Raw genomic sequence first — 17,279 nt, forward strand, 5'->3', positions numbered from 1 at the left:
AACAGGTTGAGCATAGAATCCTAGAGTTGGAAGAGACCCCAAGGGCCATCGAGTCCAACCCCCTGCCAAGCAGGAAACACCATCAGAGCACTCCTGACATATGGTTGTCAAGCCTCTGCTTAAAGACCTCCAAAGTAGGAGACTCCACCACACTCCTTGGCAGCAAATCCCACTGTCCAACAGCTCTTACTGTCAGGAAGTTCTTCCTCATGTTTAGGTGGAATCTTCTTTCTTGTATTTTGGATCCATTGCTCCGTGTCCGCTTCTCTGGAGCAGCAGAAAACAACCTTTCTCCCTCCTCTGTGTGACATCCTTTTATATATTTGAACATGGCTATCATATCACCCCTTAACCTCCTCTTCTCCAGGCTAAACATGCCCAGCTCCCTTAGCCGTTCCTCATAAGGCATCGTTTCCAGGCCTTTGACCATTTTGGTTGCCCTCCTCTGGACACGTTCCAGTTGGTCAGTGTCCTTCTTGAACTGTGGTGCCCAGAACTGGACACAGTACTCCAGGTGAGGTCTGGTCCATATTCTGGTCCAACTGCCAATCAGTTTCCGGGCCCAAACCAAAGTGCTGTTTTTGTCCTCTAAAGCATGGGTAGGCAACCTAAAGCCCGGGGGCCAGTTCCAGCCCAATCGCCTTCAAAAACCGGCCCGTGGGTGGTCCAGGAATCAGCGTGTTTTTACATGAGTAGAATGTGCTGTTTAAAATGCATCTCTGGGTTATTTGTGGGGCAGAGGAATTCGTTCATTTCCCCCCAAAAAAATATAGTCCAGCCCACCAAAAGGTCTGAGGGACAGTGGACTGGCCCCCTGCGGAAAAGGTTTGCTGACCCCTGATCTAAAGCTTTAAACAGCTCAGGATTGCAATCCCTCCAGGACTGCCTCACCCCATATAAACCGACCAGGACCCTGAGATCATCCTCTGAGGTCCTTTTTCGTGTGCTTCCTCCATGTGAGGTCCGGAGGGTGGCAACACAAGAACAGGGCCTTTTCTGTGGTGGCTCCCCGTTTGTGGAATGCTCTCCCAAGGGATGCCCACCTGGCGCCTTCATTATTTATTCCTCTTTGATCAGGCCTTGGGCTGATTGACATCTGATGTCCTTTTAAAATGTGTTGGGGAAGAGGGAGGTTATTGGGTTGTCCGTGTTTTTATTTTCATTATGTATTTTGTGTTTTTATTTTGTGTTTTTATCTTATGAACTGCACGGAGACCTGCAGGTATAGGGTGGTATAATAATAATAATAATAATAATAATAATAATAATAATAATAATAATAGGCATTCTCTGCTCTCAGGAGTGAGCACCTCTTCTGAGTTCCTCCAGTGATATCTAGACAAGGGGCAGATTTCCCTATCGCTGTTCTAAAAAGAGGCATTCCCTGTTCTTGAATAAATGCGTTCTCCGTCTCTTGCATGCCGTAGATTTTGCTTCTTCTTAGCTCAGGGAACATCTGTGTATAATGAAGGTGCCAGGCGAACCTTCCTGGGGAGAGTTTCCCACAATTGAGGAGCCACCACAGAAGAGGCCCTGTTCTTGTGTTGCCACCCTCCGGACCTCTCGAAGAGGAGGCACACGAAGGAGGGCCTCAGAAGATGATCTCAGGGTCTGGGTCAGTTCATATGGAGAGAGGCAGTCCTTGAGATATTGCGGCCCTGAGCCGTTTAGGGCTTTATGGGTCAAAACGCCCAACATATTTGATTATTAGCCACCTGGGAGTGATAACTGGAGGACCACAGTTTCCTCATCCCAGCTCTGGCAGATAGAAGGAGGACTCCTGACTCGCCTGAGCCTCTTTTTTTATAAATGGTCATCACAGTGGCATAGTTCTGCCTGCCAAGAACGAGCTTATCTGCCCAGTCTATCAACCTTCTCTGAATTCAAATGGGTGTCTCATTCCAATGGCAAGAAAGAGAAATCCAGCAGTCAGCAGACCACTTCAGCCCCCCCCCCCCGATGAAACATCTGTAGACCATCTGGGATGATTGAGCAAATCCAAACTCAGCACGAAGGTTATGCAGACGCTAACATACAAACATACACACTTCTTCCTCTTGCAGAAGTTCTGCCGTTGCCCTTCAAGCAGAACTCCGGAGGCAGGCGTGGGGTTGTGTTTTTTTACCACGGCTGTAGTGACTTAGGAAGAGGCCTGCTGTTAAAGGAAAAGGAAAAGGAATATACAGTATAAATTTAGGGCTTGGGGGTTTTGTTTGTTTTTCCCTGATGAGATCATTGCAACAGATTTGTTGCAAAATGTTGAGCAACTTCCCCATTGAAGTCTGCGGCGTTCTAGCAGAAGGTTTGCATTGCAAGCCAAGTTTCATGGGGCCAGTGGCGTAGCGTGGGGGGTGCAGGGGGGGCCGGCCGCACCGGGCGCAACATCGGGGGGGGGTGCTCGCACTCGCAGCTCTCTGCCCCCTGCTAAAATCCACGGGTTAGGGGGCGCAAATTACTTGCCTTGCCCCGGGTGCTGACAACCCACGCTACGCCACTGCATGGGGCAAAGGGGTGCTTCCCATAATAACCAAAGAAGGCATCTTGGGGTCCCCTTAACTTTGGTGCTTTCCCAAACCCTGGGCTTTGAGGGGAGCTGGTGGGTCTCAAACCCTGGGTGAGTTAGGGGCTTCCCCTCCAGGTAAAGACAGACTCCGGCGGACAAAATGGACGAGACCAAGACTGGGCCCCATGGTCAAGAAGGCGGTTTCTGCCCGTGCTGTAGAGGGAAGTGTAATAAACGAAAATCTGCCCTTATTCCCTTATAGGGGACACAAGAGCCCTTACAGAATCCTTTGCAGGTTCTCCATCAGTCGGAGAAAATAACAGAGGCCAACCAGAGAATATTGAAAAGAAAGCAGCTCGTAAGCCTGATCTTAATTGAACTGTTGCAACAGGGTGCTCCCCTCACACGCAGGAGAAGGAGGAGGACCCTGAACCCAGGTGTGCCCGCCCTTATATAGACATTTTAAATTGCCCGCCCTGGAGTCCAAGACCACCCCCATATACATCATACCTACATCACAGAAAGGGCGGTCTACAACAGAAATCTGAGTGCTTTGTTTACCTCCTGTCTGGCAGGTTACCTGTTAATGCTCGCTTGATTGGATACCCTGGGGAGCCTGGCCAGTTTTTTGTAATGATAAATACTTAGTTCCTGAGCCAGGTCACAGGCTCACCCTATTCAAACACAGACATACCCTTAAGACAGGATTTGTGAAGGAAAAGACAATGGGGAGGCTTTTCCATTTGACGTTGCAGAGAAAACATTTGGTCAGTTTGGGAGTCAATATTGGTTCCAGGGCTGTTTTCCTGTGCTGCTTCAGACATGTGGTTTATATATTTATGTATGTGTTTGCTTGGTACATTTATGAACATTTATTATATATAAAAGACCTTAATTTTTTTACTTCAGAAGTGAGGGACTGGTGGGGCTTGTCTCCTATCTAGGAGAAGGAAAACGGGGATCTCAGATCTCTGCTGCCTTACGGGATATATTTGGGAGACGAAAGGGCTCAGGAGCGAATCCAGAGCGAAGTCCCTAAGGCAGGCAGGGCTGTCTTAAGCATATCTGCCGCCATGGTGCAAAGCTCCCTACGTTTCCCAGAATTTTTTAGGGAGGACGGGGCTGCCAGCGGGTTGGAGGATGTGGGCAGCAGCTGGAGGGCAGCTCCTCCTGCAGGGGCTGGACGCGGCACCTCCCAGCTCAGCTGACCGCTTTGTGTCGCGGTGGCCATGGCAGGCAGAGGCTCCGGGCGCGGCGCTGCTTCAGCGCGGCATGGCAGAGGTGGGCAAGGGTGGCGAGCTGATGCCAGGAGGTGCCACCTCCAGCCTCCGCCTCTTCCCTGGCGCCCCGCGCCACGAGCCTCTATGGGTAAGACGGCCCTGGCGGTTGGATGGCACCTTGCATGCCTCCTTCCAGCAACTCCTGCAGCCACGATGGTGCCAAAGGTCTTGTTCTGCTTTCCTTTGGACGCCAGTAAGGCTGAAAGGTGGGTCTTGCCCTCTGGGCATCCCAGGACCTCCAGACACACTGACCAGGCTTGGGCCCCGGGGAGGTCATTTCTGTGCCGCTCACGCAGCGGTTTGACTTCACCCCAAAAAGCACGCTGTCTCTCGATACAGACGGCAGTCAACAATGCTGAACTAGGTAGGGCATGTTGGTCTGACTCTGTATACAAGGCAGCTTCTGACATTTTGACGTGTGTCTTTCAGCGGCGAGAGTGGTGCAGGGAAGACGGTGGCCGCCAAGTACATCATGGGGTACATTTCCAAAGTTTCCGGAGGTGGCGAAAAGGTGCAGGTAGGTCGTTTCGCCCTTTGACCCTATCCGAATTCGTGTTTTGTTTCAGTTCTGAAGTCTTGCTTCCTGTCCCATGCGCTAGGTCTGGGCTCCACATCTGGCTGGATGACAAACTGATTCGGGCCGATTTAGGATCTGGCTGTGGGTTGAGTCAGGTTCAAAGCAGCCTTAGATCACCCCTGCTGAAGTCCGGCTGTCTCCGGAGCAATCTGGGGCTGTTAGATGGGTCAGAGGGGCTGCCAGGTCTTCCTTCGCTGGCGTGCTCCCCGCAGGGAAGCTGCTGGGAATGCGGCGCCCTGCAGGATCGAACCCTCTGCTCACCAGCCGGCAAGGTTAATGAAACACGAATAAATAATAAAACCTGAACTGAACATTCGCCTTGCCCTGAATTGGTACAGGTCAGGTTGGGGGTTCCCCAGGTCAAGATCCTGGGTTGAATTCAGAGTTATTTACTCTGCAAAAGGAGGGGGAAACTAGATTCAGAAATGCTGTGAGGGTCTAGGGCATCTCAGTTCCATTTTGCTTTGCTCTCTTTTGCTCAATTCCACTGATGTCGGTTTCTCTTCCTTCCAGCACATTAAAGATATCATTCTCCAGTCCAACCCGCTGCTGGAAGCGTTTGGCAATGCCAAGACTGTCCGGAACAACAACTCCAGTCGATTCGTAAGTCTCTGCGGGGTCGTTGTTTGGGGAGCGAAGACTTGGAGCCTCCAGTTTTGGTTGCTGCTGCTGACAATAGGGCAGGACAGGGGACCTCAAGGCAGGGGGCCAAACGCAGCCAAAATACATGCTGGGGGTTTTTTTAGTTGAGATTCCTACACTGAAAAACTGGATTTGCAAAATGACCTGCTGTGGGTTGTCTCCTGTTAAGTTCTACTCAGAGAGCACTTGAAACAAATGGGCCTTGGTGACTCATGCCCATTGGTTTCAGTGGGGCTACTCTGAGTAGGGCGAACATTCAGCACAAGCCTGTGTCTCTGTCTCGCCCTGCCAGGGGAAGTACTTTGAGATCCAGTTCAGTCGCGGAGGGGAGCCCGATGGAGGGAAGATCTCCAACTTCCTGCTGGAAAAATCCCGTGTGGTGAGCCAGAACGAAAGCGAGAGGAACTTCCATATCTATTACCAGGTAGGAGCTGACGAAGCAGGGCTGGGTCAGTTAAGTGTCTAGATGGGCATCTGCCTGAGAAGCACATCTATTGTATTGTTGCTTGCTTGCCTGCCTGCCTGCCGTTCTGCAACCATGCTGGAGTAGCCCTGGCCACCTACTGGTGGCTAGGTGAAGTACAGCGTGGTGACAGCCTTGCAATTTTATTGTAAGGTACAAAATTAAATAAAATTGACGGATTTAATAAGGCATAAGTCAGAAAAATTAATTCAGAAACAATGGAAATGTTTAAATGATTATTTATACAAGCAGGGCTCAAATATGAAGGTTTGGTTGTGTCTAGACAATACAGAGAACATAAAGATTTGATGGATTATGAAAGAATCTAAGGAAGGGAAATGATTGAAGAACAGATGTAAATGCGAGTAAGACAATTAAGAGACGTGTGGTGAATGCTGTGGAAGTCTTTTATAATATTTAAACTAAGATTTATATATTGCAGTATTTGAAGCAAGAATTTGGTAATATTTCAGGTTATGAAAAGTATTTTTTTCTTTTTCTCTTTATATCTTTTATTTTTCCTTTTCTTTCTTTTTATTTTTATTTTCATTTTGGAAATTATGTATATAATTGTGTTTACAGTGTTATGTACTGTTCTTTGTTTTTCTTTGTTTAATGTGTGTGTGTGTGTGTGTGTGTGTGTGTGTGTGTGTGTATTCCTTCCAGTAGCACCTTAGAGACCAGCTAAGTTTGTTATTGGTATGAGCTTTTGTGTGCATGCACACTTCTTCAGATACCACAGGAAAGCTCATACCAATAACAAACTTAGTTGGTCTCTAAGGTGCTACTGGAAGGAATTTTTTTCTTTTGTTTCGACTACGGCAGACCAACACAGCTACCTACCTGTAACTAGTGAGAAATTAAAGGAAAGTTCTTGTGCAAGGAGGCACAGGGATGAGCTCACAACAATCACCACTGTGCACTGACTGCCCGGCCAGAAGTAGGCATGGTCAAGCACTTTTCCATGCCCAAGATCTGTTAAAAGTGCAACTTCCAAACCTTGAGCATTATACCATCCCTGCTGCCAGTCCATGCACAAAGAATATTGCCTCTTCCATACGTTCTCTCACCGCAGAAATCTTCGGTAGTCCTGCCATCTGTGTTTGTGTTGCATATTTTTTCTCCCCCACATGTCTCGTTTTTCAGCTCATCGAGGGGGCCTCCCAAGACCAGAAGCACAATTTGGGGATCATGAGCCCAGATTACTACTACTACCTGTCCCAGTCAGAAACGTACAAAGTGGATGGAACGGACGACCGGAGCGAATTCCACGAGACAATGGTGTGGTCATATTTTTCCCTTCGCATCCCGAATCATCAAAACCCTGCCATTTATTAATTTCCACGGTCTAGGGGTCTCCCGTTCCCAAATCTGTAACACCCTTATATGCTCTCCCTGCCTCTCTATCAGCTCCAATGGGCACTGGCTGTTGGGGACGCAGGTGGCGCTGTGGGTTAAACCACAGAGCCTAGGACTTGCCGATCAGAAGGTCAGCGGTTTGAATCCCCGCAATGACGGGGTGAGCTCCCGTTGCTCGGTCCCTGCTCCTGCCAACCTAGCAGTTTGAAAGCACATCAAAGTGCAAGTAGATAAATTGGTACCACTCCGGCAGGAATGTAAACGGCGTTTCCATGCGCTGCTCTGGTTCGCCAGAAGCGGCTTAGTCATGCTGGCCACATGTACGCCGGCTCCCTCGGCCAATAAAGCGAGATGAGAGCCGCGACCCCAGAGTCGGCCACGACTGGACCTAGTGGTCAGGGGTCCCTTTACCTTTTTAACCACTGGCTGTTATTCGCAGTCAGCTATAACATGGACTTTCTCTCTCTCTCCCCCCCCCCTCTTTCCTGGGCTTCCCCACACCACCCCAGAACGCCATGGACGTCATCGGGATCTCTGGCCAAGACAAGCAGCTCATCCTACAGATCACAGCCGGCATCCTTCACCTCGGCAACATTGGATTCCAGGAGCAGGGCAACTATGCCCAGGTGGAGAGCCCAGATTGTGAGTTGCTTGCCAACCTCCAATGCCACAGTTCTATGACCCTATGAAATATTGCTCCAAATGAAGCAGTGCAAAAGGCCTGGGGAACCTCAGGCCCAGAGGGGGAGAAAACATGGCATTTCGGGACTCCATGGCCACGCCCCTTATATCTAAACCACGCCCCTCACCAGCCCTGCTTCACAGCTGGAGAGTAGGGTGTGTGTGTGTGTGTGTGTGTGTGTGTGTGTGTGTGTGTGTGTAAGAAAATAGCCCTAGCCTGGGAGAGAGCAGGATGTGTTTTTCTCATGCAAAGTGACCTTCAAGAGGTATCAGAGATAAATGTTTTAAAATTGATTAATGATTACCATGGATAGAAGAATATTAGGACAGCAGGGGTCAGCAAACTTTTTCCGCAGGGGGCCGGTCCACTGTCCCTCAGACCTTGTGGGGGCCCAGACTATATTTTGAGGGGGAAAATATGAACGAATTCCTATGCCCCACAAATAACCCAGAGATACATTTTAAATAAAAGGACACATTCTGCTCATGTAAAAACACACTGATTCCCGGACCGTCTGCAGGCCGGATTTAGAAGGTGAGTGGGCCGGATCCGGCCCCTGGGCTTTAGTTTGCCTATCCATGTCTTAGAGCAAAATATACAATAGTATGACCCTCCCAAAAAAAGACCATAAAACCTTCATTCCCTCCCCCCTTTAATCACAGATATGAGGCATCCTTAAGACATAACTGGAATTTTAATTACGTACATAAAAAATCAGGAACCGGGACGGCTTCTGTAAATCTGGGAGTGTCCCACGAGCCCCGGTGGCTGCTTACCTGTGTCCTGCGAACGGCAGGGGCTGCTCAAAACGGCGGGCACTCAAGCGCTGCTGCTGCTGGCACCATCAAAGCCCAGCCCCCTTCCTCCTCTAGGCAGGGCAGGGAGAAGCCGGGAGGAGGGAGGGAGGGAGGAGGCATCACCAGCGCCGCCATGGGAGGGAGACGGAGGGAGAGGGAAAGAACGCACGCGCTGGTGATCCACACGGCGATTCCCAGACCGTCTGCGGGCCAGATCCAGAAGGCAATTGGGCCTGATCTGGCCTGCAGGTTTTAGTTTGCCTACCCATGGGTTAGGCTGAGGGAAAATGGCAACTGGCCCCCATGTTCATCAGGCAACCTTTGTGGCCCAGCAAGGGTGTGCGAACTGAACTACCCTACAATGTTGTTGTGAAGATCATTCCATAGCGCTGAAGTTCAGGGTTATGCAGTGGCCATGAGTTCCACAGGCCTCTCTAGAGATGCTCAACTGCCTCTCCCTCCCAACCCCAGTGCTGGCCTTTCCTGCCTACCTCCTGGGGATCGACAAGAACCGGCTGAACGACAAGCTGACCAGCCGGAAAATGGACAGCAAGTGGGGGAACCGGAAGGAGTCCATCAACGTGACCCTCAACGTCGAGCAAGCTTCCTACACCCGCGACGCCCTGGCCAAGGGGCTGTACTCCCGAGTCTTTGACTTCCTTGTGGAGGTGAGGACTGGCCTCATCCTGGTCCAGGGTGTTAGGGGAGGCTGGGGCCACTGGGGCAACAGGGAGTCTTGTCTATCGCTTCCAACTCTGTGGTTCTTTGGGTCCCAAAAGTGTTGGGACAAGATGGCAGCCCCTTCATAGCTTCCAACTGGATGGTTATTATTATTATTATTATTATTATTATTATTATTATTATTATTAAAGTATTATAATAATTTTTTATTTGTACCCCACCCATCTGGCTGAGTTTCCCCAGCCACTCTGGGCGGCTTCCAACAAAGGTTAAAAATACATTAAAATGTCACACATTAAAAACTTCCCTGAACAGGGCTGCCTTCAGATGTCTTCTAAATGTCAGGTAGTTGTTCTTCTCTTTGACATCTGGTGGGAGGGCATTCCACAGAGTGGGTGCCACTACCGAGAAGGCCCTCTGCCTGATTCCCTGTAACTTGGCTTCTCGCAGCGAGGGAACCGCCAGAAGGCGCTTGGAGCTGGACCTCTGTGTCTGGGCAGAACGATGGGGGTTCTACTGGGCCAAGGCCGTTTAGGGCTTTAAAGATCAGCACCAACACTTTGAATTGTGCTTGGAAACATACTGGGAGCCAATGTAGGTCTTTCAAGACTGGTGTTATGTGGTCTCACTGGCCGCTCCCAGTCACCAGTCTAGCTGCCGCATTCTGGATTAGTTGTAGTTTCCGGGTCACCTTCAAAGGTAGCCCCACGTAGACTGCATTGCAGTAGTCCAAGCGGGAGATAACCAGAGCATGCACCACTCTGGTGAGACAGTCTGTGGGCAGGGAGGGTCTCATCCTGCGTACCAGATGGAGCTGGTAGACAGCCATCCTGGACACAGAATTGACCTGCACCTCCATGGACAGCTGTGAGTCCAAAATGACCCCCAGGCTGCACACCTGGTCCTTCAGGGGCACAGTTGCCCCTGAAGGACCAGGGAATCCTCCACACCTGCCCACCCCCTGTCCCCCAAGAACAGCACTTCTGTCTTGTCAGAATTGAACCTCAATTCATTAGCCGCCATAATCAAATAGGGAAGGGCGAGACTGGTCTGCTTCCCTCTTCTGACTCTATGGTACCTTGGAAAGCAAATATGGAAGTGTGAGAGTGGGCCATTCATCACTTCCAGTTTTGTGGTTCTTTCAAAATCATTAATGGAAGGATGAAACTTGTTTGGAGAGCAGCCTGTTTCTTTCTTCCAACTCTGTGGTTCTTTGAACACCAAATATGGAAGGGAGGAATAGCCTGAGAGTGTTGGAACAAGATGGCGGCCCATTTATTCCTTCCAGCTGTATGATCCTTTAAAAACCGAACATAGAAAGACGAGAGCCGCCTGTTCGTCACTTCCAGCTCTATGGTTCTTTGAAATAGAGGAGTGGGGGGACTATTCGACAGGATCCACCATTGGTCCTACACGAGACCCCTTGAAATCCATGGAAAGGGTTTACTTGGGCACATTAAGTCCAATGGGTTTACTCTGAGTGGAACTTAGCTGGAAGCAACCCTTTGCCTTTAGGATTAGTGGGTTGGGCAAGATGGCAGCCTGCTTTGCTGCCAGTTCCTCAGTTGTCCGCTCTGCATTTGTGCAACCTTCTCGTCATCCTTCCGCCATGTTTGGATGGTAACCAATCCTCTCTCCTTTGCCTCAAGTCCATCAACAGAGCCATTCAGAAGCCACACGAAGAGTACAGCGTTGGCGTTCTGGACATTTATGGGTTTGAAATATTCCAGGTAGGTGTCCTTGTTCAGAGCAGCCCCTCTGAAGGCCCTGCTCCACACCTCCTTGAGCCTTTTCACCGGCTGAAAATGGGTCCTTGAACTCTGATAATGCCTCTCGCTTGCTGGGATGAAGGGTCAAGAGGGGTGTTTCTGTGTGGGGGTGCAGGAGAGACATTTGCATGCCATGCCCCGCCCACTTTGACCTCTGGCCCCGCCCACCATTGCCATGTGGCCCCCGGAATCTTCTCCCAAGGGGAACACGGATCTCACTTTGAAAAACCACCCCAGGTTTAGAAGATAGTTGTGGGGGTTTAATTCTCTTGCCGTCTCCAGAAATCACAATACACTGATTGCCACAGTTTGTGACCTGAACTAGGCATGTCTCTGTTCCCTGTGATATTATTAATAGTAATAATCATAATAATTTATATCCCGCCCTCCCCAGCCATAGCAGGGCTCAGAGCGGCTAACAACAATAAAAGTAACACAGCATTCTAAAATCAATTCATTTTAAAATCAATTCAAATTAAATTAATGGCAACCATTGGGCTAGAGTTCTCTGGGGATTACCAAAGGAGGGGGTCAGACTCTGCCTTGGCCAAAGGCCTGGTGGAACAGCTCTGTCTTGCAGGCCCTGCGGAAAGATGTCAAGTCCCGCAGGGCCCTAGTCTCTTGGGACAGAGCGTTCCACCAGATCGGGGCCACGGCTGAAAAAGCCCTGGCTCTGGTTGAGGCCAGCCTAACCTTCCTGTGGCCCAGGACCTCCAAGATGTTTTTGTTTGAAGATCGTAGGGTCCTCTGTGGGACATACCAGGAGAGGCGGTCCCGTAGATACGAGGGTCCTAGGCCGTATAGGGCTTTAAAGGTTAAAACCAGCACCTTAAACCTGACCCTGTACCCCACCGTGAGCCAGTGCAGCTGGTATAGCACCGGGTGAATGTGATCCCGCAGCAAGAACCCCGTAAGGAGCCTCGCCGCGGCATTCTGCACCCGCTGGAGTTTGTGAGTCAGTCTCAAGGGCAGCCCCACATAGAGCAAGTTACAATAATCCAGTCTGGAGGTGACTGTCGCATGGATCACAGTGGCTAGGTCAGGGCGAGAGGGGTAACGCCTTTTAATCTCTCTCATCCCATCAGAGAAATGGCTTTGAGCAATTCTGCATCAACTTTGTGAATGAAAAGCTGCAGCAGATCTTCATTGAGCTGACCCTGAAAGCAGAGCAGGTGAGGTCTACGCCAGGGTTCAGAAGGGCGAATGCAACGCTCCAGACCACTTTATACACAGAGCCTAGGACTTGCCGATCAGAAGGTCGGTGGTTCGAATCCCCTTGACTGGGTGAGCTCTCGTTGCTCAGTCCCTGCTCCTGCCAACCTAGCAGTTCGAAAGCACGTCAAAGTGCAAGTAGGTAAATAGGTACCACTCTGGCGGGAAGGTAAACGGCGTTTCCGTGCGCTGCTCTGGTTCGCCAGAAGCGGCTTAGTCATGCTGGCCACATGACTCGGAAGCTGTTCGCCGGCTCCCTCGGCCAATAAAGCGAGATGAGCGCCACAACCCCAGAGTCGGCCGCGACTGGACCTAACGGTCAGGGGTCCCTTTACCTTTACTCTTCCCTTGCATTTTCTTCTGGCTCTTCCCACCTGCATTAGACAAGTCATTAAACATTTAAACGCCTTCAACCGGTTTGTTGCTGATATCTATGCATGCCACCTTGAATGTATTTTAATATAGAAATGCAGAGTCTAAATGAAATGCTTAAACATACCCTGCTGGCTTGCCTGCCCAATATTCTGCTGTAATGCTGGAGCTACTGCAGCCATCAACTGCAGAGTGATGACAGCCTTACAATTGTATTATATAGCAAGAAACAAAAAATCCAGAGTTTGGAAAGGCTTTCCTCCCCCATCCCCTTTCAATGTGAAAAGAGGGGGTTTTCTAAAAACAAAATCAACAAGTGTGCCCATCCCACACATCGATCAGGGTGGCATCAAGAGTTAACTCCTCAATTCTTGATATATTATGGTTTCTTTAAAAATAAAAAACCTCGCATTTCCAGCTCGTTCTCTTTGCCTTAGGAAGAGTATGTGCAGGAAGGGATCAAATGGACCCCAATCGAATATTTCAACAACAAAGTGGTGTGTGACCTCATCGAAAACAAGCTGGTAAGAGAGCCCCCCCCCCAAAAAGTCCCCTTTTACATTAAAAAGTGTAAAGGAATGGTTGAGCATAGACTGCTATACCCTGTACATTTAAATCACATGACTTCCTCCAAAAAAATAATCCTGGGAACTGTAGTTCACCCCTCAGAGAGCTATGATTCCCAGCACCCTGAACCAACGACATTTCCCGTGGTTCTTTGGCATTCATGGGCTTGCGATGGGTGGTGTGTACACAGCCGTACTCAGAGGAAGCCCGTTCAGACTTAAGGGCATGCGTACCTTAATTCCATTCGTTTTAACACATCTGCTCTGAGTAGAATTTAATTGGGTGCGACCCAAAATGTGTGCATAGAGTGTCAGGAGTTCAGCCTACACTCGAGTAGGACCCTGGCAGAGACACATGCCCAAGTAGCATGTTCCCTCCCTCCTGGTCGATCGTTCGGAGGCTTCAAAAGCTTTCTTCAGCCCGAACATCACAGCGACTGATTCCAACAGACACTGACACACTTAGAGATCTGCAGAGTTTGTGCAGTTGTGTAACAGACCTCAGCAACTCAGCATTTTGGCTAATCTACTTTACATATAAACACACACGGAGCACTGCAACATGGCTCCCTCTCTCTCTCTAGCATCAGACAGCAAAGAGAAAAAGAACAAAGGACAATCGTCCCACTTCACGGAACACAGGAACACAAACATCCTGTCTCCGTCACTTCCCACTCTATGGAATAAAAACATACACCGTCATGTGATAGACAGCAATCCCATGACTGCAATCATGGAGCAGGAATTCTAACATAGAGAACAGGCAAAACACAAGGAGGTTGGGCGGAACAAGACCTGTGGCTGAATGCCAGCAAGGCTGAAGGCTGAAGCCCCCCTCCACTCTTTTCTTCCAACTCCCAGAATCCTCCGGGCATTATGAGCGTCTTGGACGACGTCTGTGCCACTGTGTACGCCAAGGGCGACGGAGCTGACCAGACACTCCTTCAGAAGCTGCAGTCGGCTGTGGGGAACCACGAACATTTCAATGGGTCCAACATGGGATTCATCATCCACCATTATGCTGGCAAGGTCTCTGGAGCTCTGTGGGGCGCTATTCTTATCTACATCAGTGGTTCCCAATTAGCTAATTTGCTATCCTCGTATTATTTTACTTTTAAAGCCCATGTTTAAATAAAACTCTTGTGGATCCTTCCCCCCTTCATTTCATTTCTGCACATGCGGCATCTGCTGGGGATTCTCTGTTTGTGACTCCGGCATTGCAGGGGGTTAGACTGGATGACCCTTGGGGGGGCCCCTCTTCCAACTCCGCCGTCCTAAGATTCCATGGCGCTCGTTTCCAGGTGTCCTACGACGTGAGCGGCTTCTGCGAACGCAACCGGGACGTGCTCTTCACCGACTTGATCGAGTTGATGCAGAGCAGCGAATTGTGAGTTGCCGGGATCCCTGCGGTCGCGAGTTTCCCCGGAAACATCTGGCAGTTAGAAACAGGCTCTGGGAATTTGCTAGATCCAGGATGGGAAACCAGGAACGCTCCTGGGAGGTGAAATTCAGTGGCTTCTGGAGGGGCTGCAGGTTCCCCTCTCCTTGACGGAATAAGATTCAGTCCCTGCAGTATGCAAGAGATGGAGAGACACGTCGGTTTAGAAGAGGCACTCAGTTCTGAGCTACATAGAGATTATCTGTTCAGAAGAAGCATTCTCTCAGGTGTGAGTGAGTCCAGGGCAGCTGTTTACCAGCTCCATCTGGTACGCAGGCGGAGACCCTCCCTGCCTGCAGATTGTCTTCCAGAGTGGTGCATGCTCTAGTTATCTCCCACTTGGATTACTGCAATGCGCTCTACGTGGGGCTACCTTTGAAGGTGACTTGGCAACTACAATTAATTCAGAGTGCGGCAGCTAGACTGGGGACTGGGAGCGGCCACCGAGACCACATAACACCGGTCCTGAAAGACCTACATTGGCTCCCAGTATGTTTCCGAGCACAATTCAAAGTGTTGGTGCTGACCTTTAAAGCCCTAAACAGCCTCGGTACAGTAGACCTGAAGGAGCGTCTCCACCCCCATCGTTCTGCCCGGACACTGAGGTCCAGCGCCGAGGGCCTTCTGGCAGTTCCCTCGCTGTGAGAAGCAAAGCTGCAGGGAACCAGGCAGAGGGCCTTCTCGGTGGTGGCGCCCGCCCTGTGGAACGCCCTCCCACCAGATGTCAAAGAGAAAAACAACTACCAGACTTTTAGAAGACATCTGAAGGCAGCCCTGTTTAGGGAAGCTTTTAATGTTTAATAGGTTATTGTATTTTAGTGTTCTGTTGGAAGCTGCCCAGGGTGGCTGGGGAAACCCAGGCAGATGGGTGGGGTATAAATAAATTATTATTATTATTATTATTATTATTATTATTATTATTATTATTATTTAGAATAGTTAATCCCACCACAACCACCTGGGGGCAGTACCACCCACTTTGCGAACCACTGCTCTAACCACTACCCCACACTGGCTATTCCCAGGGTCAGCGACAAGCAGGGAGGAGGGGAAGTGGGATGGACAAAAATATTTCAGAATTAACCAGCTGTCCTGAGTTGTGTTGACAACGGGGGACTGTTTTGCCCTGGTGGCATCAAAGTCACTGCAGTTTGAGGAAGGTAGACCCTACCTGGAAAAGGAAGCTCTTCTGCCCATCTATTCAACCTTTAGAGAAGACATCTGAACGCAGCCCTGCCTAGGGAAGCTTTTTAAGGTTTAATGTTTTATTATGTGTTCATATATGTTGGAAGCCACCCATAGTGGCTGGCGTAGCCCGGTCAGATGGGCGGGGTACTAAACAACAACAACAACAACAACAACAACAGCTATTATTAGTATTATTGCCGGATCCCTCTGTTTAGTCACTGAAAGGGCAGAGAAAAAGCAGGAGAGGGTACATTGGCTTTGGGGCTATGTGTGTACTCTCACACTCTCACCCAGCTTCTGCCTTAAAAATGGAGCATGAAGTTTCTAGACCTCATGAGTGCGCTTGGGAAAGTACATGGCACTGGTTGCTAATAATAATAATAATAATAAATAATACCAACTCCCTTGGTCTGACTGCCTTATCTGCTACCTCAGTTCTCTCTTTCGGGGAACGTGGGGTGGGGTTTATCGGCTTGACATAACCAGGCCCCCAAACCTTTCTCGCCTCCCAGCGGGTTCATCCGGGGACTCTTCCCAGAAAAACTCGATGCGGATAAGAAAGGGAGACCCACCACAGCGGGATCCAAAATTAAGGTGAGTCTTTGTTTGGCCTGATCCGTTTCATAGCTGAAGCTAGGAAGCATTTGCGTGGGATAAAATTAGTCATGTATTATGAAATCCAGAATCGGAGGCAGAAGCAGGAGAGGAGGGAGACCAAGAGGCAGAGATGCGTCTGTCTAGTGAAGAGTCACGGATTTCTCCCCCTCCTGCTGCAACCAGCTCCCCTCCCTGCTGGTCTCCCAGAACCAGGAGAGGCCTGAAAAGGGCGGAGGAGAGGTTGGCTGCATGAAGGCATAGTCTCCGATTGCTTGGGGGAAAGTCCCGGACAGAAGGGGTCTTAGATGGTTGTGGGGAGGCAGGGACCTTCAAGACCCACTGAAGAAGAGTTGCTGTGCTCATTAGGCCTGGTGCTGCTGTGCAAATCCTGCTTTTCCTAATAAAGAGTTAACTCCGCTTGCTTCCTGCAATTGACTTCCTACTCATTCCTGTCATTTGCACCCTGGGCTGGGTAACACCAAAAAACTTGTGTCTTCTGCTGTCCATCAGGCAATGGCTTTTCCCACCTGGACTACGAGTCCCATCATCCCTAGCTAGCAGGACCAGTGGTCAGGGATGATGGGAATTGTAGTCCAACAACAGCTAGCCACCCAAGTTTGGGCAATCCTGATCAAGCCCTGGGAGCCTTTCCCAGACTTTGAGAACAGCAAAAGCAGCTGGGAAGAGTGCATTGTGACTTGCCATTATTTTTACTTATTATAGTTTCGCTATTCTTTCTTGTAACTGATAAGTGTAAACTGTTTAATTATAATCTGTTGATTTAATTTTATTGTTTATTATTGCATTCTAATTGATTATTGAACATAGCTTTATTTGATATAAGTTGTTTATTTTAAGGGACACGGATGGCGCTGTGGTCTAAACCACAGAGCCTAGGGCTTGCTGATCAGAAGGTTGGCAGTTCGAATCCCCGCAACAGGGTGAGCTCCCGTTGCTCGGTCCCTGCTCCTGCCCACCTAGCAGTTTGAAAGCATGTCAAAGTGCAAGTAGATAAATAGGTACCACTCCGGCGGAAAGGTAAACGGCGTTTGCATGCGCTGCTCTGGTTCGCCAGAAGCGGCTTAGTCCTCCTGGCCACATGACCTGGAAGCTGTATGCCGGTTCCCTCGGCCAGTATAGCAAGATGAGCGCC

General features: G+C 49.7%; 1 protein-coding gene across 1 annotated transcript in view; it reads left to right on the top strand.

Annotated features, from left to right (window-relative positions):
* Nucleotides 1–17,279, top strand: part of MYO1F (myosin IF) — a 52,318-nt gene that overhangs the window by 18,108 nt on the left and 16,931 nt on the right. The window contains exons 5-16 of the mRNA XM_082206280.1: nucleotides 4,213–4,300; nucleotides 4,874–4,963; nucleotides 5,295–5,426; nucleotides 6,612–6,746; nucleotides 7,334–7,466; nucleotides 8,775–8,971; nucleotides 10,634–10,714; nucleotides 11,839–11,925; nucleotides 12,775–12,861; nucleotides 13,765–13,932; nucleotides 14,205–14,290; nucleotides 16,042–16,123. Coding sequence (XP_082062406.1) covers nucleotides 4,213–4,300; nucleotides 4,874–4,963; nucleotides 5,295–5,426; nucleotides 6,612–6,746; nucleotides 7,334–7,466; nucleotides 8,775–8,971; nucleotides 10,634–10,714; nucleotides 11,839–11,925; nucleotides 12,775–12,861; nucleotides 13,765–13,932; nucleotides 14,205–14,290; nucleotides 16,042–16,123 — 1,366 coding nt within the window. The remainder of the gene's footprint in view (nucleotides 1–4,212; nucleotides 4,301–4,873; nucleotides 4,964–5,294; nucleotides 5,427–6,611; nucleotides 6,747–7,333; nucleotides 7,467–8,774; nucleotides 8,972–10,633; nucleotides 10,715–11,838; nucleotides 11,926–12,774; nucleotides 12,862–13,764; nucleotides 13,933–14,204; nucleotides 14,291–16,041; nucleotides 16,124–17,279) is intronic.

This window comes from Podarcis vaucheri (assembly GCF_965113315.1).
Source record: "Podarcis vaucheri genome assembly, chromosome: 18".
NCBI lineage: Eukaryota > Metazoa > Chordata > Lepidosauria > Squamata > Lacertidae > Podarcis > Podarcis vaucheri.